This window comes from Elephantulus edwardii, unplaced genomic scaffold (assembly GCF_000299155.1).
Source record: "Elephantulus edwardii isolate Elephantulus edwardi_28Jun2011 unplaced genomic scaffold, EleEdw1.0 scaffold00079, whole genome shotgun sequence".
NCBI classification, from domain to species: Eukaryota; Metazoa; Chordata; class Mammalia; order Macroscelidea; family Macroscelididae; genus Elephantulus; species Elephantulus edwardii.
The window spans coordinates 6,381,523-6,408,601 of record NW_006399829.1 but is presented as its reverse complement, the minus strand read 5'-3'; the positions used below and the strand labels follow the sequence as shown (position 1 = coordinate 6,408,601).

Sequence of the window (27,079 nt, the reverse complement as noted above, 5' to 3'; positions counted from 1 at the left end):
CATCTTACATGAAATTTGGGCATATTGTTAGGGGGGGTGGGCTAGTCCTTGGGAAATGATGGAGGGTCAGAGAAAGAGAGGAAGACCTTCAATAAGATGTCCTGACACAGTGACTATAACAATAGGCCTGAGAATGATGGAGATTGTGACAGTGACACAGGACAAGGTTCAGATCTGTTTGTTATACGGGTGCTAAATCAACAGTACTAACAACCACCACCATCAGTACCTAAGAAAGAGGGCACAAAGGTTAAGACACAGTTACCAGTTACACAGATGGGTGAAGGGTTGAAGAACAATGAATACCTCTATCCTAGAATTTGGTTCCTAAACATCACTCTCCCCCAAATGCATCCAACCCTTTGTATTATTTTCCTACCTTTCCTCTAAAAAATAATTTTAAAAAGTTTTGAAAATATCCACTCTAACAAAGCTACCTGAAGTAAAACAAAACAAAACAAAACAAAACAAAACAAAACAAAACAAAACAAAAAACAACCCAACAAACGAAAACACACACATTTTCCAAAACTGAAGCTATGGAGCTCAGATTGAGTGTATTTATTTACTGTAATCTCCAAAATAATTTCAGTTGGTCCAACTGTTTCTTAAGACCATATCAATGTCAGGCTCAGAATGGAATTACAACCAATCAAGCAATTCACAAAAACACTTTGAACAACAAAACATGCTTGTATGGTTTGGACAAAGATGCTTCGAATATGTGTACAGTGGAATGGGGCACCACACAAAACTCTGAGGTGATTCTTTAAGTGCCTATGTTCGGCTCTCTCATGACCCATGTGCGTCTCCTTTCACTGATTCTCCAAGTATTAAAGTAAAATTTGTAATGGCACAGCTTGCTTTCCACTTGAATTCTAACGTGTCTTTTTCTAGGTGATTTCCTTAGGAGAGTATAACTATGCACACTTTTTTTTGGGAAAACATACTGCTTAGGCTTTTTACTTTTCTATTATACACTTCAGTTATGGGTTATTTATTAAAGACTTTTTTGATTTATGTGACATTTTAAAATGTACCACTTAGTGGGGCAAAACTCGGAAATACTGACCAATGTCTTGGGTTCCTCTGAAATCAGACTTTTCTGGATAAATAAATGCAGCCTTGCTAGAAAATCTTCACTATGTATAATGAATACATAACTTGGGAGGAACATCAATATTTTGGGCTGTAATCTCATTGAATTTTTCAACACCTTGGCCTGAACTTGCTTATGGGAAAAGAGAATCTCTTAACATCTGCAACTTCAGCTGGTTATACTAGGAGAGGGGTTGGTTACCATATTTCATCATACCTTGTATTCACAATACACCTTCTCACAGAGAAGAAAATTCCTTAAATACATTAAATCCTATTTACAACAATAAAAATTCACATTTTCATGCTTTAGTGAGACATTTAGATCCTCCTGAAGGTGTCCTCATAGTCTATGAGAAAGGAGCCCTTCCAATGCCTGGTCCTCTGTGGTCTGCCAGATAGAAAGCTCCAGATGTTAGGAAAATACCAAGATCTGTGCCATTCTCCAGTCCAGCAGAAGACTGGACTTAACACACAGACGCAACTCCCAGTCACTGGCATGTGGCAGCAAATCAATCCTGTGTCACAGTGGCGACCAGAGGTGCCCTCAGTCCTTGGGACACATGGGAATCGACGTTAGTCTCAGAGGTGCTAAAAGCTGGGACTTTTCTTCTCTCATGTGACAGGCAGGATGTAAGTAGCCCTTCCGAGCACAGAGAAATGCTTCATGTCTATTGCACGGGAGTTTTAGAAAGGTCCTGAAACAGTGCCATTATTTCACTCCTTGCCTCTAGATACACTTCTCTGACAGGCTCAGGGTTTCACTGGGAAACGTGACTTGCAGGGCGTTCGCCTTAGCGGCCGGCCCAGCCCTGCTGCTCTCAGCGGCCTCATCCACCAGCAGGACGCTCTCCGAGTCGTGCCCCTGGGACGACTCTGAGGTCTCGGATATCCGCAGAGTCCTCAGCGACGTGGTGTCCGGCTGGGCCAGGCCCAGGCCAGGCGCCCCCGGGAGCAGATTCCTGCCCCCGAGGCCGTTCTCGCTGAGCTCGGGGAGGTAGAGGAGGGTCTGAGATGTGCTGCTGATCTCCTTGAGCTCCCAGGAGAGGAAGGAGCGCGAGTGGGCCGACGTGGCGGACGAGGGCCTGCGGCTGTCCGAGCAGTGCTGGCCCCCTCGGTCCCGGCGCGCCCCGCCGATGCGGCAGAACAGGCACTTGATCTTCTCCACCACCTTGCTCAGCACGGTCTTCCGCAGGAGGATGTAGATCCAGGGGTCCAGGATGGGGTTCACGGAAGCAATCCGGATGGCCTGCAGATCGGGGTTTTTGCTGATTTCCTTCTCCAAATCCGGCTGGTATAGCTGGTTGATGAACACCCGCACCTGTATGAACGAGAGGACCATGTTTACAGCTCCTTTACACACAGACGCAACGACTAGGCAGCATTAGGTACCAACAGCACGTCATTGGGCTGTCCAGCTAGAACCCCCTCAGAGCTGACCCTCCTGCCATTTTTCAGAGGCTGTTAAGTCACACGGGAGAAGGAGGCCCGTTTTCATTCCACACCCCCAACCAGCGGAGCGGTTGATGGACAACCCCCTCCCCCCAAAGAAACACTGACTTTGGGAGAGCAGCACGATTCCCCACTAACCCACCAGAGTACTGATCCTGAGTGAGAAGCGACTTATAGCAGACCCTCCTGTGTGTTTTCAGAGCCAGGAAACTGCACAGAAGATTGCCCATCTTCTTCCCTTAGAGCCGCTGGTGGATTCGAACCTCACACCTTTGCCTTCCTAGTAGCGCAATTCCTTACCACTAAAGCACCAGAGATTAACATTAGGTAGCTACCCTCTTTCTGGTGCTAAGTGCCAAGAAAACAGTAGACTTCAGGAAAACCACTGATATTGCAACTAGATTTGTATGTCCCTTCAAGGAGTCCCTGTGGCCCAATAAAAAGGCCTGGGGGCACAATGTGTAATATACTGATCTGTTGCTAACTGAAAGGTCAGTAGTTTGAATTTGACAGCTGTTGGAAGGGAGAGAGATGGGTAGTCTCCTCCGCTAAAGGTTTTACCACCTCAGAAACCCAATGGTGGGTCACTAGGAGTTGGAGCTGACTCGATGGCAGCATGTTTTACCAATATGGTTAGTGGCTCTCAGCTGTAAGCTGTTAGAACCCAGCATTGGTTTTGCCTAGGAGACCCTATGCAGCTGTGGTCAATTCTCTTGTTAGGCGGGTTTGCTGAGTTAGAATTGATGCTGCACAAAAGCACAACTTCACTGGTTTCTGCAACTATCTTATGTCCCTCTTCCCATCCCCCCAAAGCTATTATGTGTGTGTGTGTGTGTGTGTGTGTGTGTAGGTGATATAGACATAAAACCTTCATGAGAAACATTTCATCATTTTCTGTGACTGCTTTATCATTTTTCCTCATTTAGATGGAGTATCTGCCCCCTCTGTACCAGCCCCCCCAGCTGCTGCTTGTCCGGTTACTATGGAATAAATTTTAAAAGAAACTCATTTTATAAGTTATCAACTAATCAACAGAGAAAGAAAAGCCTAGGGATTCCTCTTCAAAAAAGAACAGAGAGAAATACTATTGGAAAATTTTAAATCAACATCTAAATTCCGTCTCATCCCAAATAACTGGAGAACAGTTGGGATTTTTCCAAAATGCTAATGCTTGTCCCCCAATTACAATAAGCATTTGATGTTACCAACTCTTTCTCCAACCAAAGGCATTCTCCAATCCATTGCTTTTTAGTGCATTTGTCACTTGGGTTATTTGCATCAGTCACCAAATTGGTGCTCCCACTTCTAAGTCCTCTCCTCACCACCCATCCTTTATCTGCCCCCAGAAGGTGATTTCTGAAACACAAATTTGGATATGCTACTTTGCTGCTAAGTGTTCAGTGGTTATTTGCTTCTGAAAATCTGTAGTTTTGATCACCATCTCTAAAAACTCTCAGTGAATCCATCCTGAAACTGCAGTCAGTATCAGTCCCTTCCACATGCTTACTAGAGCCAAAACCCAACAAATACTAACAGAGCAGGAGAGAGGACAGCTCAGTGAAGCTTGAGAGCGGCAAAAGGCAGGAGCCGGGCATGGTCATATTGCATAAATTAAACCCAGGAAGGCTCGAATGACTATTTTTTTCATTTTAGGCTCTTAATTTTGGCAGCTAAAATTTTTAATTTATATATTCACTTTCTTTTGCGCATTTTACTTAATAATAAGTACTTTATAAGAGTTGGCAATAGTAATAGATTCTAGGGAGGCAGAGTTGCATTGCTGTTGTGTGTGCCTTCGAGTCAGAACCCACCCATAGCTAACCCTCCAGCCAGTTTCCGGAGGAAGTCAGTCACATGGGAGGACACTGCTCATCTTTCTCTTACAGAGTAACAGGTGGATTTGAACAGTGCACCTTTGATATTGCAGCATAAATTCCTTCTTGAGGACAAAATGTAACAGAAAGCAGATGAACTATTATTGCTGCGTCATGACATGAAATGGAAGACACAGTGAATCCAGTTATGTAGAGGACATCGGAAGATGCCTCCAGGGGTGTTTGTGCAGATTGGAAGGACAAGTGTAACATTTCAAGTAGATATAACTTCATGAGTAAAGTTGTGGAGGGATGAAATAATATACCAACATTTGGCAATGTCAAACAATGAAATCAAATGAGTATGTATTTGTGTAACCTGAAGGCATTGTCATTGGATTTCTATGGGAGAAAAAGTACCTATTAAACGCATATTCTCAAATTTATTCTTAAAATACTATTATTATTATATCTTCCAATTCCAGTGGGGGCATTTAAATAAACTGTAGAAAAAAGGTGGTTTTAAGATACTTGCCATCTGTCTTTGTGCTTTTGCTATTTATTATAATTTAGGAACAAGTAAGAGGTGAGTTGCTTTGCCAAGGAGGATACAGCTGACAACATTTTACTAGGGGCAGATATGTCCAACTTTAACAAGACTTGAGGGCACAATAACCTTACCCTACAGTATAATTCACCAAGAAAAGGTTAGAATCTATTTTGTGCTTTCTCTTTGGTAAATCAGGGATGCATATTTTAAAAATATTTGTGATTTGGATAAAAGAAGAAAGTTTAAAGAAATAAATTTAATAAATCTGAAAAATTCACCTTATAAGTATTTCCTGGTTCATACTGGATAAATGATGTTTTATCGATATGTCTATCAATTATCTATTATCTATCTATCACCTGCCTGTCTGCCAGTCTATTATCTATCTATCTATCTATCTATCTATCTATCTATCTATCTATCTATCTATCTATCTATCTATCATCTATCTATCATCATCTCTGGTGGCATGGTTACCTGATTATGAAAAAGTAATCTGAGCTAAGGTAGCCTTTCCTCAGGTGAGGTGTTACTGAGACCAGCAGCCAAGGTCTCACAATCAGGCCTCTTGATTCCCATTGCTTGTTTTGCCTACCAGTATAGATTTATGATTTTATTTAAAAATTACTTTCTGATAGTGGAATTGTTGACAAAAAGGATGAAGTATGTTATTTTAAACAATTATGTTCCCAAGTGTACTTTAAGAGGACTGTCAGGGTCAAATGTGCGGCATCACACCTCTAGGTGGCAGTGTTGCTCCATGTGGAAGTCGTGGCCCCACAGTTCTGGCCTAAGCAGTTTGTCCAGCTTCAAGTGCACGTTAGACATAGAGCCACGGTTCAGGCTGAACTTCTCATTTCTGCGATTTTAACTTTGAATTTTGTTGTTGTTGTTGTTGCTGACAGCTTCTCTCATCACAACCCCAAAGGAAACACGGCTATTATTGAAAAGAGGGAAGTTTTCTGAACAGTTTAAAACGGATATAAAAGGAATGAAATTTGTAGCTATTTAGGAATATATTAGGAGTTAGCATGTTATTTTTAAATTTCTATGACCTTTTAGAAAAGCCAGGACACTTGGTTGGGGTTTTTTGTTGTTGTTGTTGTTTTTTTAGAAAAACCATTAACCTAGTAACAACAATAATGAGGTTTTCATATCAAAGGTGATGAGAGGCAAGGAAAGAGTTCTCTCCTTCCTCACGTAAGCACTGGAGGACTGCAGAAGAGCATGATAGGAGGCAGCCTTCAAAGTATGTTCTACCTGGGATCCCGCTGTGGAAGTTGCCATGGAACCTGGCCACTAAATGCCCAGACTCACCTGGTCCTAAAAACCAAAACCTCCATCGTCTCTGCCTCCCGCTGTCCCCCCATTGCCATCCAGTTGAAACCCACTCATGACTGACTCTACAGAAAGTTTTCAGAGGCTGTAAATCACACAGGAGGAGACTGACCATCTTTCTCCCAAGGAGCAGCTGGTGGATTCAAACCTTCCACCTTTGGTTTGGCAGCACAACTTCCTATCCACTAGGGCACCAGAGCTCCTAAAGGATATGCATATTATCCCAAATCTAAACATAGGTATGTGAATTCTCTAGAGCTGAGCAAATTATTTGCAAAGGATTAATGTCACCTATGAGTTGGCTCTGATGCAACAACACAAAACAACCACAATGCCAAAGTCAAAGAGTTTCTCTTGAGAACATTTTTTTTTTAAATGGAGATTTTACTCTGGGGATGGGGTGGGGGGACAAAAGGTGAATAACAACTCCATCTACTTGTTTGACAAAAATATCGCAACTCCAGCTTCCCTTTGGTCCAATGTCCTGTGAAAGCAAGATTTTTGAGAATTCTTGTCCAACAGGTCATTTGCGCTCCAGAGAATAAACACAACCGGGCAGTTCTCAGTGCTGGAAGGGAGTGCTGTTAACTAAAGGGAGACTCAGAGTCACGGAGCAAACATCTTAAAACCATTCACTGAACATAAAGCACATAAAAGATACATATGCTCCCAGTTTCCAAAGTTAGTCTGTTTCAAAGTAACTGGGTTTGTGCACGTGCGTGCCTTATCACTGACAATGTGAGGATATACATTATTATATTCTAAACTTCCAGAGAATGATCACAGATTCATTTAGAAACATTGAAGGCATAACGCTGGGCATAACGTAAGAGAAAATATGATAAATTCAAAGGAAGACATGATGACAGAAAAGCTTTAAGGTAGGCTAATATCCTGTCCCTGGATGATGCTGACGATGAGTGTGTTTTGTTACAAATTAAAAGGTTAGAGGTTCAATTCCACCCAGAAGTGCCTTTGAAATAAAAAACAACCTGGGGATCTAATTCTGAAAAAAAATGAGCTAATGAAAACCCTATGAAGCATAATTTTACTGTAACATATGGTTCACCATGAGTTAGTGCCCACTTGATAGTATCTGGTCTATCTTGTAGAAATAAAGTTCCAAACTTCAGAATCAAACAGACCTCTGTTCAAATCCTGGCTCTGCTGCTTAACAATTTATTATAAGATAGTGAAAGTACTTAGTGTACTGTCCAACCTGTATGTTGACTGTCGTTTCTTTTTGTGTAACGTGAATGTGGAAACTTGGCCTCTATGGAATATGTCAATAATTTGAAAACCACAGTGTAGAGCTAACTTTGGGCTATGGTTAATGACATGGCATCAAAAACATGTGCTCCCTGCTTAAGAAAAACCCATTGGCAGGGAATGTTTAACTGAAGAAGAATGCAGAAATCTTGATTTGACAGTTTTAGTAATTAACTGTTAAAGTTGTAATGCTTTCCAACAAATGAAAAGATCCTGTAACTGGGTTTGTGTCTGTGTGCCATTTGTTCTGTTCCAAGCACATAAAAAGTATTCTCTGTGTGTGCTCAGCTATCTAACGGCTTTGTGAAGAGTTCTGAATCGACCCTGCTGATACACTTAAGTTCTTAACACTTATTTTTTACACTCTCTTTCTCTCTCTCTCTCAAGAGGCTTGAAAGAAGACTTGTCTAGGTTGAAAGGTGACCAGGCTAGGTTTTTGCTCCTTCTAGGTCACTAACTGATCACTGGGTGCGGGAAAGTTTCTTAATGCAGCATCAGTATCTACACTGAAATTCATTTCTAGAGTATTTCTTTCATTTTAACAGAAACTTTCAGCATTCTTGTAGGAGACTACCAGAATCACTTCAGCTCCAGGGAAAGAAATCTTGTTAGTAGATGTTTACTAAAACTGAGGTCAGCAAAGCATGGTGAAAAGTACTTTCAGCTATGACTCAGCCGCAGGCCCCTGGTCAGTTGCAGAATGATTGAAATTCCTCATCTGCAGTCGAGAAAACGGAGGTGTGCAGAAAGGCTGAACACATCAGGCTGCCCTACTTTCTTCCTGGGGCTTTTCAGATACCAAATGGGATGTGGAAATGTCTCACTTCTACGAGTCACTCTGTAGTCTTTGTAGGGCGTGCTACCACTAGGTGATGAACTAGTGCTTCCAGGAATTGCTAATTTTGAAAAAAAAAAAATCAGCCAATTAAAGAAAATACAATAGCTCATGTCCTGCTGTAAAGTATTCAAACTCAAGAGCATTAATCTTGTATGTATAAATGCTACTTTCACTCATCTGAAATCCATCAGTTGCATTGTAGGACTCCTTTCAGAGCACCTAGAGTAAACAAAAAGTACCTATTTACAAAATTTTCATCAGCTTTGTAAGCCTTGCTGACCAGTGCTGGTGAAAGCGAGTTTATAATGTAGCAACCCAGCAGGTGCTCACAGGAAGCTATTTTTGTAAGGACTTATCCCTCAGGATGTACATTTTATCCAAATAAGACATAAGATTCATTAAACTGGACATTCTGCCCCTTACAGAGATGGGTAGTTGGTACTTTAGAATATGGAAGAAGAAAAGAAGCAAATGTTGTTATGTGTCATCGAGTAGCCTGTGACTCACAGCAATCCTATGTACAATAGCTCTGAGCTCTGCCTTATTGTGAGCCGGTCTCACTGACTCCGACACACCTGGCTTTGGCTGTCTGGTGCTTTGAGGGGTAGACAGACGGGTTAATGCCTCTCCAAATGTTATAGTGCAACTGGCTCTGGGTCAAGAGATTTGATTTGAATGGTTATCTTAACATCAGCAACTGTAATTTAGGCACCAGAAGTGCATGTTAGCACAGTCTTTAACACTGTGACCATCTGAAGCTGTATCTCTTGAATCCTTCTCACCTAAAGCTTCTAATTCTTTTTATTGTAGATTCTCCCTGCAATCTCTCTGTTTATTGACTCGGGGACTAGAGAGACGTTTGCAGGTGTAGCACAGTTCCATATACCCAAAAGCAATTTTTCAACCTTCCTTATATTTCCATTCCATGGGGTTGCTCCACTTAGGAGACTTGTATATTCTGGATTTTAAAAAAAAGTTATTTTGTATATGAAGCTCCCTACCAAATATATTCCAAAGAGTTATTGGAGCTTCCTCCCCGCAGCCCCCACTCCCAACTTTATAACAAAATTTTGCTGCTTTTCCGAAGCCATCCATTTTTGTTTTTTTTTTTTCTTTTCCGAAGCCATCTGTTTTTATGATATATTGGGTCAGCCTTTCTGAAATCCAAGTCAACCAACTCTCTTATACTTGTTTTTCGTAGCATTTTACCCCCTCAAATGTGATTAACAACTCATGACTTGACAAAGTTAAACTAGACACTTTATTCCTTCTTGGAACTGGAAATAGGTTTAGCTGCTTTAACTGTTAGATGGCTCATGAGCTTTAATCTCATAGCACAAACAGGAGAAAGCCAAAATTCATAAGGGAAAATGAAGAATGATTGTGGGTAAGCCCCTTTTTTGTGATTCTTACTGCACTGTGGCTGGATGGGAAGCACAGTGGTCCTTTAACTTATCACTCATGTCCAACTACTTTGGTTCTAAAGTGAGATGACTACTAACCAGAACTAAAGGCTAACATCTGAAGCTGCCACTACTGTATGTATGGCTGCTTATTTCTTACAACACTTGTTATTATTTTCTTCATGTGATTAACTTTTTAGCTGAGTTGGTTTCGATTTTTAATGTGAAGTTACATAACAACAACTATCCACGTCTGACTATATCTTTAATAAACAGTATTTGTTCTTTGTTAAAAGGTGAGTAATTGGTAAATGGCATAGATAACGCCCATACTTTCTTGCCTCCAGCCCCTCAAAGAATTTCAAAGGCTTTCTGATAGGTAGTCCTGCAGCTGGGGGCAGTACTTACTTACCACTGAAGCTCCCTAAGAGGAACTGAGCAGTTTATACCTCTCTAGAAACGGGAAGAAAACACTTCATCTGTAACTGTGTCGGCAGCTTCACATGCTTACTTTCAACCATAACACTGGAAAAGTCTGTGCAGGCTGCTAACCTTACTCTGACTGCTCAGATCCCTCAAGTGGTGGATGTTCTGTAAACACCACTCACTCTGTCATTTACTGTCCTGTAAAACACAAGGCAGCGACCATTCAGATTGGAGTGGGGCTGTTTTTTTTTTTAAACTTCCACTTTATTCTGAGTTGCCATCACAGTTATTGAAACCCATCGATGTGGCTCAAGTGTGAATTAACAGGGTACCTTACTCTGGGTCCTGGAACGGTTTAAAGGCTTGTCTGCCCAACTGTGTTTACTTTTGTTTATATGAATTGGCAAGAAGCTACTGTACACTGGCTCCCAGCCACCTCTTAAGTTCCTTCCCTTTTCAGTCACTTTTATCAGAGATGGAAGATTTGTGCAATAACTATGGCTGGGCCATGTTAATAAGGGACAAAAAGGAATAATAAGTTCAGCAAAATTATTTTCTCAAAGCAGAAAACGCTCATTCTCCGAGTTGATCACTTGGCATTTCCAGGAACACGGTGTTTTTGAGAGTCGGAGAACTGAGAACTAATTGGCTTTCAGTAGAAATGCTGAGGTATTCATTTGCCCATCTGTTCTGGGTACATTCTGTTTTACAACACAGGCAGTGGAGGCAATGAGGTAGTTATAAAGCCTTCCTTTTTTGGCTGATAATATTTGAAAAATTAATCAAAGGCAATTATCAAGAAGGTGTCCTAAAAACAGGAAGTGGGCCCCAAACTGAACTGACACACTTTAGCCCAAATTTGATGTGTTCTAAAAAGGTCGTGATGTAATCTGACATGAGGAGGTTTTCAAGGCTAATGGGCCTAAGGTGTCACCAAAAGCTGTGGGGCTTTGATTTGGCAGTAACTAGATCAACTTCTAAACTTCAAGTTCTCTCTAAGGATTCCAGACCCGGACTACAAGACATCCAGAAGAGCTCCTGAAGCTCTGAAATCAAGCAGCACTCTCTAAGTCCACCCTCCTAGGGAGCTGTGTGCAAGACGCAGCAGCCGTGCACCCACCCGTGCACCCGGAGGAGACTTCAGACAGTTTGTTCTTTAAGGGAGGATGGGCGGTCATGCAGCCTGCTTTCTCCTCCCCATTAGACTGGGGGCGGGTTTCCTGGAGGCCTTAAAGCCAATGCCAGGCCGCCAGAGGCTGGGGTGGCTCCCCAGGGAAAACGAAATCAGGTTTGGGGGGGGAAGGGTGTGGGGGGGCAGGGGGAAAAGAAAGTTTAGGGTCCGCGGAGGTCGGGGCATAGGGGTGAGAGCAGGGATCTGGGAGCTTTCTTAGCCCAAGTGGATAAGGAGGTGTGCTGCGGACACAAAGGTAGGAGGTTCGAATGCACCAGTTGCTCAGCAGAAGAAAGATAGGCCATCTCCTCCCCTGAGATTTGTTGTTGTTCTTAGGGGCTCTCCAGTCCAGTTTGATTCATGTAACCCTATGAGCAACAGAGTGAACTCGGCCCTATCCTGTGCCATCCTCATCATCTTTGACACACAAATGAACCCGTGAGATTTACCGCCTCTGAAAATGCACTGAAGGGTTGACTAAGAGGCGGTTTTGACTGCCCATGCAACCGCCACCTCGGCAGCGGCAGGGAATGGGGCCCTGCCCTCTCTGAGAGGCTGGGTGTGGAGGGCACGCGCAAGGTCGCTGGCAAAGAGGCGTCAGAGCGGAAGCAGCGATAAGGCGGCTGCCGGTGGCTGGGGGCACTCACCACGAGCGGGATGGAGCAGATGAGCACCACCAGGGAGGTGGCGATGAGCAGGATGACCATCTGGATCTCGGCGCCAGCGATGCGTCGGAAGCTCCGCCGCCGCCGAAAGTCCCGCAGGCGCGGCAGGGCCGGGGAGGCGGTGGTGGGGTGGGCCCGGCCGGCGGAGGCCAGGGCGGCGGCGGCCGCGTGGTGCTGCTCTGTGCCCAGCGAGGTGCGGCGCATGAACTGGCGGTGCATGCGGAGCAGCGCGCCGCACACGAGCAGGTTGCAGAGCACGGTGGCGAGGATGAGGAAGGAGCTGAAGCCGGCGTACATGTAGGAGAAGGCGGCGTGCGCCGTCACGTTGGTGGTCCAGTCGATGAAGCACCAGGTGCCGGGGTACTGGCGCCGCGAGCTGCCCAGGCCCATGCTGGGTAGCGCGCAGAACAGCACGTTGGACACATAGACGGCAAAGAGCGTGAGGCCGGCCAGGCGCTTGTCCACGTAGTGGCTGTAGAAGTAGGCGTGGTTGATGGCCAGGTAGCGCTCGATGCTCATGGCACAGATGATGCTGAGCCCCGACAGGCTGAAGAAGAGCAGGATGAAGGTGCTGTACTCGCACAGCGCGTCGCCGCCGGGCCACTGGCCCTTCATGTACGTGGCGATGGTCACCGGGCTCACCAGCAGCGTGCCCAGCAGGTCGGTGACGGCCAGCCCGCAGACCAGCGTGTAGAAGGTCGTCTCCTTTTGCTCCTTGCGCGACTTGCACAGCACCACGATGGCCACCAGGTTGCCCACCACCCCGAAGATGAACATCACCGCCGGGATGGTCACCGAGCTCATGGGACGGTTGGAGCTGAAGTCGGACCCATTGGCTCCGGGGGCGGACATGGTGGTGGCCCGCGGCGCTCGGCCCAGGGTGTGAGGCTGGATCTGCGGGTCGGAGGAGAGAAGAAGGTGAGCGGGACCGTGCGCTTAGGGGGCGTAAAGACCCGCGCCCGGGAAATGGTAGCGAGCAGCCACTTCCCAAAGCGACTCCCGACAAAAAGCCTCATTCAAGGAACATGAGTAAATATTCACGAGCGCGGCCGCCGCTCCCTTCTCCTTCCTCAACCCAACTCTCGCCATTGCCAAGATGAACAGTCCTCCTAGGAAAAGCTCGCTATTGTCATTCTCAACAACGTTGTCAATACAATTCTCATTGAAAACGAGTTAGGAAAAGCTGCTTCAGAGCAAGTTTCGCTACCCAGCCCGCCCCGAAAGCCCCGGGTCACCGCCTCCAGTCCCCTCTCACCTGTTGCAGCCCAGGTGGTCCCGGGGGTGATCCCTCTGAAGTCCAGGACACGCCTCCGAACTGCCCCTCAGCCACGTCCCGCTGAGTCCGGAGCTGGCCAAGCCGTTGCCTTCTCAGGGCCGAATCTCGGAGGCTAATTTTCCGGAACTGGGTTCAAAGCCACTAGCTTTCAAAAAGTTGGAGATCCAGGGGGCACAGGGCACGGCTCAGTGAAAGCCGGTTTTGGATGTCTCCTTTGATCTTCCTTAAGAGCTAAGTCCCGGCCCCGTAGAGCGCGCAGGTGTCCTGTCAGGTGTGTGGCCAAGCGCGCGAGCGCAGGTGACGCCCAGGCTGTGTCCGATCTCCGGCTGCCCTCGTCTCCAGCTGCGGGCAGCACTGGAGGCTACCGGAGCTGACGGTTACCGTAGCTACGATCGCTCCTGGGATCCTGGGGGTGACTCGGGGTCCGCTCAGCCTGGAGCTCTAACCTGGGACCAATCATCTTCCTCTCGCACTGCAGGGTTGCGAGCTCCGCTCTCGCCCTTCCAGCTTCTGCACAAACTTTTTTCCCCCAGCTTCAAATTTCCCTGGCGGAGGCGGAGCCAGGCCGCACGCGGCCCGGGCGCCCATTGGCTGGGCTGGAAGGGGCGGGGCGCAACCGGCAGCCTGGGCTCCGGCAGGAAGCGAGGTGGGGGCGGAGCGAGCGAAGGGCAGAGCCCCGGGCTGCCGGGCCGCGCTGCTCTGCGCCGCAGTCGTGGGGCGGGGGGTGGGCAGCTGCTTGCGTCTTTTCCGCGCTCTCGGACCAGGAGTGCAGCTGCTGGCGGCTCCTCGCCTGCTGGGGCCGGTGGAAGGGGGAGTTGCGCGCGGCTCTCCTGCGCTCGCGGGGCTGGTGGAAGGGAGCCGCTGCGGGCGGCTCTCCTGCGCTCCTGGGGTTGGTGGAGGAGGGCGGCTACCCGGGCTCTCCCACCCTCTCGAGGCCAGTGGAAGGGGGAAGCTGCGGGCGGCTCTCTCGCGCTCCGGGAGCCAGTGGAAGGGGTCGTTGCGCGCAGTTCTTCCATGCTCCCGGGGCTTGGCGCTCTGGACGCGCCCCGCGAGGCGTCCGGCTGATGGCGCGCCGAGACAGTCAGCAAGCTCCCTTGCACTCTGCCAGTCTGCTCACTCCGCAGCAGCGTGACCTGTGCTGCCACCCCTGATAATCCTCGCACTTCCTGCTTGCGGGTGGCAACTCTGGGTTGTGGGAAGGGTGGGCAGCTGCACTGCTCTACCTGAGGACACTTGGCGTGGAATGGTGAAGGGAGGTGGGCTATGTGTCTGGACGAGCGAGCGCGTGCTCCCAGAGCCGACTTGAGTGCGCCCAGCTGACGTGGGTGTTGATGGGTAGGTGGGTGTTTGGGTGGCTACACAAAGAAGAATCAAACCTCTCACCATAAAAGGAGTTAGTTGGCAGTGCCAGGTCACATGGCGGAGTCGAGCGGCCGAGGAGAGAAAAGGCCCGCCCGTATGGCTGTGCTGGTGGGGTTGGGACGGCTGCCTGTCTGTTTTTTCCAAATGCAGAAACTTGTGTCTCCTGGGGAACTTCTCCCAGAGCCCCCGAGGAACCCTGAGGAACCAGGCTACCACGTGGCTTTGGCCCTGATCATGGTGTTTTGTTTTTTTCCTTAGCATCATTCCCCTTAATCCCTTGAAAGTGAAAGGGAGATTTTCATAAAGGGATTCTTCAGTCATTCCCTCCATAATGAATTCTTGGAAAAGCTTATCCTCATTACAATCCCTTTTTCTTTGAACTTCAGTTGATTTGATGCACTTGTTTCCTGAAATCATTGAAAACAAACAGAAAAATTGGTGGTGACTCTTCATAGACTGCCAAAAGAACAAACGTAGGTGTCTTGGAAAAAGTGCAGCCAGAGTGCTTCTTGGAGGCAAAGATAGCAGAGTTTTGTTTTTTTTATACTTTGGACGTGTAGCTGGGTAAGACTATTCCTTGGAAAGTGACTTCGTGCTTGGAGGGTCAGCGAAGGAGAGGAAGACCCCCAACGAGATGGGTTGACACGATGGCTTCAGCAGTGGGCTCTAGTGTGTCAGGGATGATGAGGATGGCACAGGATAGGACAGGATTCAGGTCGATTGTTCATAGGGTCAAAGGCACGTAGCAATAACAATTTTCATGCTGTGGTTTAAACCACTTCTTTTTTTTCTTCCCCCTCTATTTTTCTTTGGTTTGCATATAATTATTCATATACATTTTGTTTCATATAATATTTTATATACTGTGTATCTTCCATAATTATTTACTATTAATCTATGATTGCAAGGAGGTACCAGTCCTCGGAGAGGGCCATCATACTTGGAAGGGTGGAGGGACAGTGCAAGAGAGGAAGACTCTATGAGATGGATTGACTCAGTGGCTGGCGTTGGCACAGGATAGAGCAGGATTAAGAGCTGTTCTACATAGTGTTCCTATGAGTTACAGACAACTTGATGGCACATAACCACCACAACCGTATCTTTTCAAGTCCTCACTGACTTATCTATTCTTTGAACCCTTTCCCTGCCCACTAAACCTCTGCTAACTAGTGATTTTCTCCCCTTTCCTTTTTTATGCCCCCTCTTCTCTCCTTCCCCTTTTGAACATTTATACTATCTTGCTCATCAAGTGAGATCTTATGAGCGTTCACACAATTTAATTTCCTGGAAAACTCTCTGCATGCATCATGTATGCATTCTAACTTTTTGTGTCTTTTCAGACTGAGTGAATAACTAGGTCTTTTGTTATGATAAGATGGCACCAATACTATAAATTATATTTTAGCAATCAATAAACCTCTTAGGAATGTGCCCATTTATTCTCAGATGGCATAGTAACAAGTGGATAATAAGATGCAGAGAAAGCATTCTGAATTTCAAGTCTATAACCAAATTCAGTTGCATAAGACACTGTAGATTTATTACTGTGTTATCCTTCTATCATTTATCTAATTTTCTAAATCATTTATCTAATTTTCTAATTAAGTGTCAGTGGTCCAGAAGACAAAACACACATTTGTTAGCTAATGCAGGAAATACCTTGATATTTGGAGGAGTTTTGTTCTACTGACTCTTTCCCAAGTCAGGCTGACATAAGTCAAAGCCCTCATTTTAAAAAATTCATTGTTATAACCTTATATTGTCAATATATTTATAAATCACAACTTAGAACACCTGTGAGTGAATTTGGAAAAATTATAATATCAGGAAATTGTATGCTGTGACACTCTATATAACACATATTAGTAATGACAGTAAATAAAAAAAACCCCACCCTATAAACCAAATAGATGGTTGCTAAGTGGAGTTCATCATAAATACATTGTAAATCAAGACTTATGAATTGATAAACATTAGTCATGTTTCTCATAGTCTTTTTAGTCACAACTATATAACACGTCTATTGCCTATGTTTCTTATGTTCCTTTGAGAAGGACTTCCTAGCATTTAAAGGAAATTGATACTCAATAAAGACACATTACGTTCCATGTTGACTACTTAGCATCGATGCCACTCATGTCAAGGGTTTGCCAGCAAATGCATGAGGGCCAGGGAAAGAGTAATGTACACTAAATTCCTACTTGTAGAATCAGTTTTTAAATTTTGCTCCCTAAATGGAAAAGAATGAGGAATGATACTTATTAGGCACTTCTGAATTGGAACCAGCTCAAACTGAGCTACCATGCTTTGAGGTTGAAAAATCTTGCAGGAGATGGCTCACTTCTCTCTCAAGAAACACCAGGCAGGTTCCAACCACTTGCCTTTGGGTTGGCAGTGTCACTTCTTATCCACTCGTCTACTAGAGCTTCCCAGTGATTGTTGAGTAGGAAAAAAACCAAACAAATTAATGCATACTGATGAGATAATTAGTCTGACAGATTTAACATACTGATGGTAAATTGAGCTTCATTTATCAGCTACATTTCCCCCCTTTTTCTATCATTTTTAAAAATTGATTTTAATGAAAGTTTACAGAGACTTTGGATTTCCATTCATTCATTGTTGCACTTTTCTCCCTGCCTACCCTCACCCCAATTCTCTTTTCTCTTTGAAAAGTAAAAGAAAAAATTCTTTCATTGTTATTCAATCCCTCCCCCCAAGTCCACTCCACTATGCTACCTTCGTTCTGGACTCCTGTCATAACAATAATATCACAAAAAGACAAATACGGCATAATGCCACTGTTATAAAAAGAGGACTGACATAGGGGTTGGGGGGAGACTGAGAAAGAAGGGATAAATAATGTTTAGTTGTTTGGTTTTTTTTTAACTTGTTTTTTTAATTTCTGTGGAGCCAAGCAAACTAAAGCTGTGAACAATCTCAATCTCTTCACCATCCATCCTGATGCTGCCACTTGGTCCAGTGGTGAGAATCTTTGTCTTCTTGACATTGAGCCTCAATCCATATTGGAGGCTGCAGTCCTTGACACTCTGCAGCAAGCGCTTCAGGTCCTCCTCAGTTTCAGCAAGCAGGGTTGTGTCATCTGCATAACGCAGATTGTTAATAGATCTTCCACCAATCCTGATGCCACACTTCTCCTCATAGAGCCCAGCCTCTCAGATAATCTGTTCTACATACAGGTTGAAAAGGTATGGAGATAGGACACATCCCTGGCGTACACCTTTCCCAGTTTGAACCGTGTTAGTTGTTCAGGTTCGTAGCAACCTTGAATTCAACAGAAGGACACAATCTTGTTCCCTTTTCACAGTTGTTGGTATGATCTAATCTGCTGTTGTGGTCATTGTGTAGTTCAAGTGCCTTCCAGCTCAGGGGGTCTCATCTTCCAGTACTGTGTCCCACAATAGTCTGTTGTGTCCCCCACATTTTCTTTAGGAGTAGGTTGCTAGGCCTTACCTCTCCTAGTCTGTTTTAGTCTGAAAACCCTGCTGAAATCCATCTGCTTGGAATGACTTGCTGAGATCTGAAATACTAGCGGGCTTAGATAGCTTCCACAGTCAGGAACATGCAAGCCACTGAAGTACGAATGGACAGATGAATGATATATTTAATCTCTAGTTTTTAAAATGACCTTATCAGAGTAGCTCTGTTGTTGTTAGGTGCCATTGAGTCAACTATGACTCATAGTGACCCAGTTAACAATGGATCTGAATTTTGTCCTATCCTGTGCCATCCTCACAATCTCTGAGAAACTCAGACCTTGAATTATAGTCACTGTGTCAATCCATCTTGTTGAGGATTTTCTTCTCTTTCTCTGACCCTCTACCTTTCTCAACATAATGCCTTTATTCCAAAGACTGGTTTCTCCTTACAACATGTCTAAAGATTGTGAGACAAAATGTTATCGTCTTTTCTTCTGAGGAATAATACTCTGTTGCACTTACTCAGAAACAGACTTGCTTGTTCTTTTGGCATGGGATGTTCAGTACTCTTCTCCAGCACCATAGCTCACAGGAATCAAATACATAGGAAGCTACTGAACATACTATAGCTTAGATCAAGCACATCTTAGTCTTTAAACCGACATCATTTATCTTCAAGACTTTGGAGGGGTCCTTGACAGATTTTTCCCAATGCAAATGTCTTTTGGTGCTACTCTTCATGTTGATTGAAGATTCAAGAATAAAGAAATTGTTGACAAACTGTGATCTTTCTCCATCTATCCTGATGTTGGTCCATTTTGGTCCATTGGTGAGGATTTTTGTTTTCATGATGTGGTGGTAGTGTTGATGATTGCTGTTGAGTCAAGTATGACTTATGGCGACCCTATCAACGAAAGACCTGAGCCCTGTTCTATCTATAACTATCGTCGTTTCTCTAAGCTCATAGAGTTTCCAGAGACATGTTTCTTAGGAAGTGGATGCCACTTCCTGCTTCTTGATGTGGTAGCAGGTGAAAAATGAATATGAATTCAGAACACAAATATCAATAAACAGAATGAAGTTTTTCTTACTTTTAGTATATGAGTCTCAAAATTTAAATGTGGCCTTCAGAAGCAGACATTGAAGATTTGAGAAACAAAAGATTTTATTTTCTTACTTTGAAAAACTAGGACAGTCAGTGGCGTTTGATTTTCCTCATGCCCTGCCAGGAATCCACATTGCAAAAGAGAGTGAAGGTTTGCCATGTTTATGTGCACAATTCTTGTAAGTGTTTACGTATTCCAGTTGAGGAGATTTGTAATTCTAAGCCCTGTTTTCTAATCTTACTTGCCTTCTCTGCCTCAATCCCCGCTCCTCTGTACTGAAGGACTGGGGTTCAATTCTTCAGAGCTAGCAGGAAATGAAATCCTCCCTGAACAGTTGACCTGTCTCAAGAGCTGCCTGGCTGATAATTTTGACTGTTTTTATAACAGCAGATTATTTAATTTCTTCTTGAAGTAAACACCACACAGACTTTCATACTGACCTGGTTGAGTCTTCCTTGGATCCAAGCAAGCAGCACAGACAGAACCTGGGTTCAGCCAGCAGGCTGGGGTGAGAAATTCCTGGCATAAAGGCAGCAGGATGAGTCAGATCTGGCCTGGACCCCTTGCTGTACCAAAGCTAGCAGGGTCTTAGAGCAACCCTAAAGTGCGTCATTTGGACAGCAAAGCCTGTGCAGATGGTATTTGCTCTGTCTTTCAGGAGGCCATGTGGGTGCTCAGAAGATGCATAGTTACTTTTTCATCAGTTCAATGAGTTGCAAGCATGCCTTCAACCCATCCTGAAGCTTGGGAAGAGGCTCTTGATTGTGGTTGTGGTCCTGCTAACGACTACCATCCCTTTTGAGTGGTGCCTCTCAAATGTGTGGTCTCATTATTTTAATTTTCTAAGCCTGAATTTTATGCTGTGCCTGGTGCCTGCAGTTGTCCCACATGTCAGCATGATAATTAACTCCCAACGTTTTCCTGTGGTGGTCAATTATTACTGTGGAGCCTGGTCACCACCAGTGATTGCTCTGGGCTGCCTTTCCCTCTGACCGTTATTCTCCTCAAAGTGATGGCTTTCTGCACTATCCTTGTCTCCCAATTTATTATTTCCCATTGTGGAATGACCAGTGGGTTGACAAAGGGGATCGCTGATCTAGTGTTGCTCATTTTGAAGGACATAGTTGGAGAAGAAAAAGCCTGACCCATTATGTTCCAGATCTATTCTGCAGAAAGAACTTTCCAGCTTTATTTCCATTTTGTTTCACACCAGAATTTTTGCTTCTGGAGATAAATGCAGAAACTCGTAGGTTTAAACATCAACACTAGCATCATATGTAGCTTGTGTTGCTTTGTCACTTTTTCTTTAGCATCTTTAATTTTTTTATTTTATATTAGTGTGCTAAGAACCACACTGTGTAAAATCCCTCACTAGGCTTGGGGAATGGAGTCTCCCTCCACTCTGGAAGCCAGTCTAAGCAGTTGGGATGGCTGGTGTCTCCATGACGGCTCCTCTTTGTGGCAGTCAGGCAAGGGAAATTTCTGGGTTTTTTTGTGTTGTGTGTTACTGTCCTTTTTGGCCTTCAAAGGTGGATGGGCTGCCCTGACCCCAGAGTAAGGGTAATTAAGGGTGGGGTCGAGCCTGTGGAGCCTGTTCCAGGCCCTAGCTTAAAATCCTATCAGGCCCGAGGGCCATAGGCCCTTGGGCCAGCCTTTATTTTATTTTATTATTATTATTATTATTTTTTTGTGTGAAACATTCTTCTAGGTCCTGTAACCCTGGTATGTCCACTTGCTATAGGGAGGTAACTTGTGGTTGCTGTGAAGCCAAGTACTATTATCCGTGGTAGACAGTGTTTGGTGAAGCTCCCTGATTAAAACAAGCTTGGAAGCAGCAGTGGCATCCACTTCCACAACAGCTTGCCTCTGGAAGCCCTATGAACCTGGAGAAAGGATATAAAGTTATACAGGAAGTGTCCAGGACTTTTGTTCATAGGGTCCCTATGAGTTGCCTGTGATTCAACGGCACTTAACAACAACCGCAACAACATTAGTTTGCTTGCAAAGTTCATTATACTCTGTGCTTCACACTATTCTTCATTCACATAGTGTTTCATAAAATCACTGGCATTCACTATGTCTTATAAAATTAATCACCATTGGACTATGCCCACCATTACCCTGTCTTTTCAGGTCTCCACCAGATCTTTCTCATTTCCTCTACCCACACCCTCCACCCACCAAATGTGCAACCCTAAGATTTCGCCCCTACCCATCTCACCCCTCTGCACCCACCTCTTACCCCCAGGATCCACAAACATACCAAATAGTATCTTGAAGCATCTAAAATGTGATCTTTCACAGTAAGCCTATTGGTTTCCTACTTGGCTGTGTTAGGCAACAATTTTTTAAAAATTATTTTATGTTGCTTCATTTACAAAGATTGTATACATTATTTTTCACACTAAGTTTTTCCCATTTCCTTTACCCACCCCACCCTCCACCCATCAAATTGTGTGACCCTATGATTAACGACCCCATCTTCACCCCTCTGCTCCCATCCGCCCCCACCTTGGATCCTCATATTCCTTCTACAATGATGGTCTTATATAGTTTTTGTTCTTAATGGACTGAGGTATTTCACTTAACCTAATGCTGTTTAATATCTCCCAAGTTAGGTAGTGATTTACAACATCATTGCTCCTGCATGCTGTGCATTATTTCATCATGTGAACGTACCATAATTTTCCAAACCATTCGGTTGTGGTTGGACATTTAGACTGTTTCCATGTTCTTTTTAAAAAATTTTCCCCCACCCAACCTTGTTTCCATGTTCTTGTGATGATAAATAACGGTGCTATGAGCATCAGTGTTTGTACTTCAGTTCTCATTCTCTTGGAGTTTATTTAAAGCAGTAGAATAGCTAGACCAGGTGGCATTTCTATGTTCAGCATTTTTAACTGCCTTCCAGAATGGTTGTACCATTTTACAATCCCATCAACAATGTATAGGAGTTGTCTTGTTAAACTTTGCCCCTGCTACTGGAGTGAGATGGTATCTCATTATGACTTTGACTTACATCTCTCTTATTGCCAGTGATTTTTGAGCATTTCTTCGTGTGCCTGTTGGCTATCTGAATATCTTTCTGTGAGAATTCTTTAAATGTCTTTTGCTCATTTTGTAATTGTTACCAGTCTTTGTCTTGTGGTAGCCCTGTAGGATTCTGTCAACTTTTGATATGAGACCCTTCTCTGAAATGGTATTGCCAAATAATTTTTCCCCCCAATCAGTAGGTTTTCTTTTCACTCTGTTGGGAAAAGTTTTTGATGCGTACAGGAATTTAATCTTTAGACTGTCCCATCCATCAACTTTATGTTCTCCAGATTATGCAATTCTGGCTGTATTTGACAGTCTCTAAGCTTGATTGCAGTTTGTCTCTTAAGAATTTTATGGTTTTGGGCTTTACTTCCAGGTCTCTGGTCCACCTGGAGTTGTTTTTTGTGTATGTTTTAAGATATGAATCCTGTTTCATCTTTCTGAAGTAGCAGTCCAATATTGCCAGCACTATTTGTTGAAGAGGTTGTCATTTCCTGATATGATAGTTTTTATTTCCTTGTTAAATATCAATTGGCCATAATTAGCTGGATCCATTTCTGGAGTCTCAATTCTTTTCCATAGGTTTTGAAGTCAGGGAGTGCTATGCCTCCCATTTCATTTTTGGTTTTCAGAAGTATTTTGTTTATTTGGGGGTCCCTTTCCTTCCCCAAAAAACTAGACAGATCCTCTTTCTTGATTCTTGAAAAATGAATTTGGTATCTGTATTGGGATTGCATTGAACATGTAGGCTGCTTTTGGTTAGGATTGTTGTGTTCACAATATTGAGTGTTCCTATCCATGAACTTGGAAGCAGGATTGACATCCACTTCTTAAACAACATGCCTCTGAAAACTCTATGAACTTGGATAAATGATGTTAATTATAGAAAGACTTCAGGCCTTTTTATTCATAGAGTCACTATGAGTCATACTCAGCTAGACAACAATCAACAACAACAACACCTGTGAACTGGGAATATATTTCCATTTCTTTAGGTTTTTTATTGTGTATTTCAGAAATGTTGTGTAGTTTTCTTGCTTGGTTTTAAAAAAATAATTTATACTGATTTATTTACAAAGTTTGAATACAGTGTTTTTCACACCATATCTTTCCTATTTCCTTCACCCCCCCATCAAATTGTGTAGCCCTATGATTACCCATCACCCCCACCCCCTGCCTATCCCCCCTATGGACCCTCATATTCATTCTATAGTAATGGTATTATATAGTATTTGTTCTTATGGGATTGAGTTAGTTTACTCAGAATAATGCTTTCCAGTTCCTCACAAGTTAAGTAGCAATTTACAAAATCATTGCGCTTTCATGCTGTGTTTCTCAATCCATTCAATTGTGGTTGGACATCTGGACTGTTTCCATGTTCTTGCGATGGTGAATAATGCTGCTATGAGCATTGGTGTATAAATCTCTGTTTGACCCTCAGTTCTTTTTCTCTTGGGGTATATTCCAAGCAGTGGAATAGCTGGGTCATATGGAATTTCTACATGCAGCTTTTTGAGGAAACAACAAACTGCCATCCAGAGTGGTTGTACCATTGTACAATCCCACTGATAATATATAAATAATCCTAACTTTTTTATTATTAAATTTTATTAATTTTAATGAACATTTATAGAGATTTTGGGGTTTCATTCACTCATTGTTGCACTATTTTCTCTACCCTCCTCCCCAGTTTGTTCTTCTTTTTTTCCCCCTTGTAAGTCTGTTTTAATTGTCCAATTGCCACAGTGCTTGTCAAAGCCAGTTCTGATTAATCTACTTTTTCAGTGTGTCTTTTACCATTCCCTATCACTCCTCCCTAAGAGAGACTTCACCCTGATTCATAAGGAAAAGGGGATGGCGTATTCTCTTAGCTACTTCCTGCTGAAAAGGGACGCTGTGGGTTTCAGGGTGAAGATCTTCTCTCACTACTCTAAAGGGCCCCTTTGGCAATAGGAAACACATGGACTCTTATGGAGATTGATTTTGTAATTTAGATGCACTGTTATCAGATGTGCTTAGCCGTACATGTTCATATCCCTGAAGATGTATCGTGGAAGTGTTGCAGCCTAGAAGACACAAATTAAGCTACCAAGTTAAAAGTACATGAGTCAAAAATTAAAAAGCAATAATATTCTAAGTAGAGGCGCTAATAGTGGCACAAATCAAGTTACAGAGGGAAGGTGGTTCTTACAATAAAAGGCCTATAGACTAGCACTTTGTCTATTATAGTGTACAGCTTAGGAACCATAAGATGCAGAGGCTCACCTATGTCATTTATGGTTCTTAAGTCCTGGAGCAAATTCCATCTACCACTGGGTTGTTTTACAACTTGAAAGTGCGCATGCAAGGCAGAGGTGAAGTAAGAAACTACTTATGAGGTTTTCCATCAATTCCAACAACTAAGAAATAGTGAGAATAGTTGGAACCTCAGAAGGCTTTTAGGACCAAATAGTAGGCTCTTGTGTCCAGGAGAAAATGAATATACTTACCAGTAATGTTAATGCTCACCCACAGCTCTTCTGGGAGGATCTAAGTCATTGAAGCGTCCTCCTTTGTTTCCAGCTGGGAACTGGGGCCTGTTTGTTCTGTCAGCCACGAGGACCTGATGTGGGCCACCATTGGCCAAGTGTCCTTCAGATCCACACTTAAAGCAAGTGAGTGAAAGCTTCCTCTCTACTCCCTTGCCTATCTGTGGTAAATATTCCTATCTTGCCACATCCTCTCTAACATTTATTACTTACTCTTCTGTTAAACTTTGCCCCTGCTACTAAAATGAGATGGTATTTCATTGTGATTTTGGCTTGCATTTCTCTTATTGCCACTGATTTGGAGAATTTCTTCATGTGTCTGTTGGCCATCTGAATATCTTCTTTTGTGAATATTCTTTCCATATCTTTTACCCATTTTGTAGTTAAGTTATCAGTCTTTTTCTTGAGGAGGCACAGGAGTATTCTGTAAACTTTCGTTATGTCCCTCTTGTCTGAGGTGGTATTGCCAAATGTTTGTTCCTAGTCAGTAGGTTTTCTTTTCACCCCGTTGGGAAAAAAAGGTTTTGATGCACATAGGGATTTAATCGTTAGAAGGCCCCATTCGATTTTATCCTCTTCAGATTGTGCATTTCTGGCTGTATTTGGAGTAGATTAGGCCTTGTAAGCTTGATCCTAGTTAGTCTCTTAAGAACTTTATGGTTTTGGGATTTACTCTCAGGTCTCTGATCCACCTGAAGTTGCTTTTTGTGTTTATGTGAGATGTGGGTACTGTTTCAGCTTTCTGAAGTAGAAGTTTTGACAGCAGCAGCATTTGTTGAAGAGGTCGTCATTTCCCAATTTGATAGGTTTTATTTCCTTGTCAGATATCAGTTGACTATAGATAGCTGGGTCCATTTCTGGGTTCTCAATTCTGTTCCATAGGTCTTTGTGCCTGCCATTGTACCAGTACCATGGTGTTTTGGTTACTACCACTGTATAGTAGGTTTTGAGGTCAGGGAGTGCTATGCCTCCCACTTAACTTTTGTTTCTCAGAAGTGTTTTGTTTATTCGGGATCTCTTTCTTCTCCAAATAAAATTGACAATTTCCCTTTCTATCTCCTTGTAAAATGAATTTGGTATCTGGATTGAGATTGCATTGAACATGCAGATTGCTTTTGGTAGGATTTTCATCATATTGAGTCTTCCCAACCATGAATAGGGCTCATTTCCCCATTTCTTTAGGTCTTTTATTGTGTCTTGCATAGGTCTTTTGTATCTCTAATTAGGTTCACCCCCACATATCTCAATTTGTGGTTGGCTATTGTAAATGATATTGCTTTTTGGTTTCCTTCTCTGAGTTCTCTTTGTTACTGTAGAGGAATCCAACTAATTTTTTTTTATATTTATCTTATACCTTACCACTCTACTAAATTGTTGTACTAGCTCTAGAAGTTTTTTTGTTGAGTTCTTAGGGTTTTCTGTGTAAGCTATCATATCATCTGCATATAATGATAGTTCATCCATTTCTTTGCCAATCTGTATTCCTTTTCTCTTTCTCTTGTCATATTGCCCTAGCAAGCACTTCTAATACAATATTGAGTAGAAGTGGTGACAGTCGGCATCCTTGTCTGGTCCTTATTCATAAGGAAAATGCTTTTAGTCTTTCTCCACTGAGACTGATATTGACTCTTGGTTTTGCATGTATAATTTTCACTATTTTGAGGAAATCATCTGTTTCCAATTTTGCTGAGTGTCTTTATTAGGAAGACATTGAATTTTGTCAAATGCATTTTCTTCATCAATTTTTAATTTTATATGGTCCTTGCTTACCTCTGGGTAGACTCAAACCTCAAACCTATTAGCAGCTAAGCATTTTAATACTTGATAGCATTTAAGGACTCTTAATGTAGAAAAATATTTCGTTTAAAATCAGTGTGTGCCTTGGCTGAATCCTTCCTTCATACCTATTAAATCTGTATGCTGAGCAAATCATTAGAGAAACTGGACTTTAGGAAGAAGAGTGTGTCATCAGAATGATTCATCAACAACACGTGGTGCTGTACATATGCCACAACCTTGCTTCCTGGAAGTGAGGAGGACCTGAGGTGCTTATTTCAGAGAATCAAGGACTGTAGCCTTCAAAATGGATTACATCGCAATGTCAAGAAAACAAAAAATCCTTACTAGTGGGCCAATAGGCAACACCATGATAGATGGAGGAAGAATTAAAATTGTCAATGGTTTCACTTGCTTGGATCCTTAATTGAGTTCCTTGCTTCCAGCAGTCAAGAGATCAGGAGCTTACAACAATGAATGAATGGAAATCCAAAGCCTCTGTAAATTTTCACTGAAATTAATAACTAATTT

At 43.3% G+C, this 27,079-nt stretch overlaps 1 protein-coding gene across 1 annotated transcript; it reads right to left on the bottom strand.

Moving 5' to 3' along the window:
* Positions 1–1,828: 1,828 nt before the first annotated feature.
* On the bottom strand, positions 1,829–12,918 carry PTGER4 (prostaglandin E receptor 4 (subtype EP4)). Its single transcript, XM_006889549.1, has 2 exons — positions 12,007–12,918; positions 1,829–2,419 (listed from the first exon to the last, which is right to left on the bottom strand). Exons 1-2 carry the CDS (start codon positions 12,874–12,876, stop codon positions 1,829–1,831), a joined length of 1,461 nt encoding a protein of 486 aa, XP_006889611.1. The 5' UTR covers positions 12,877–12,918.
* Positions 12,919–27,079: the final 14,161 nt, after the last annotated feature.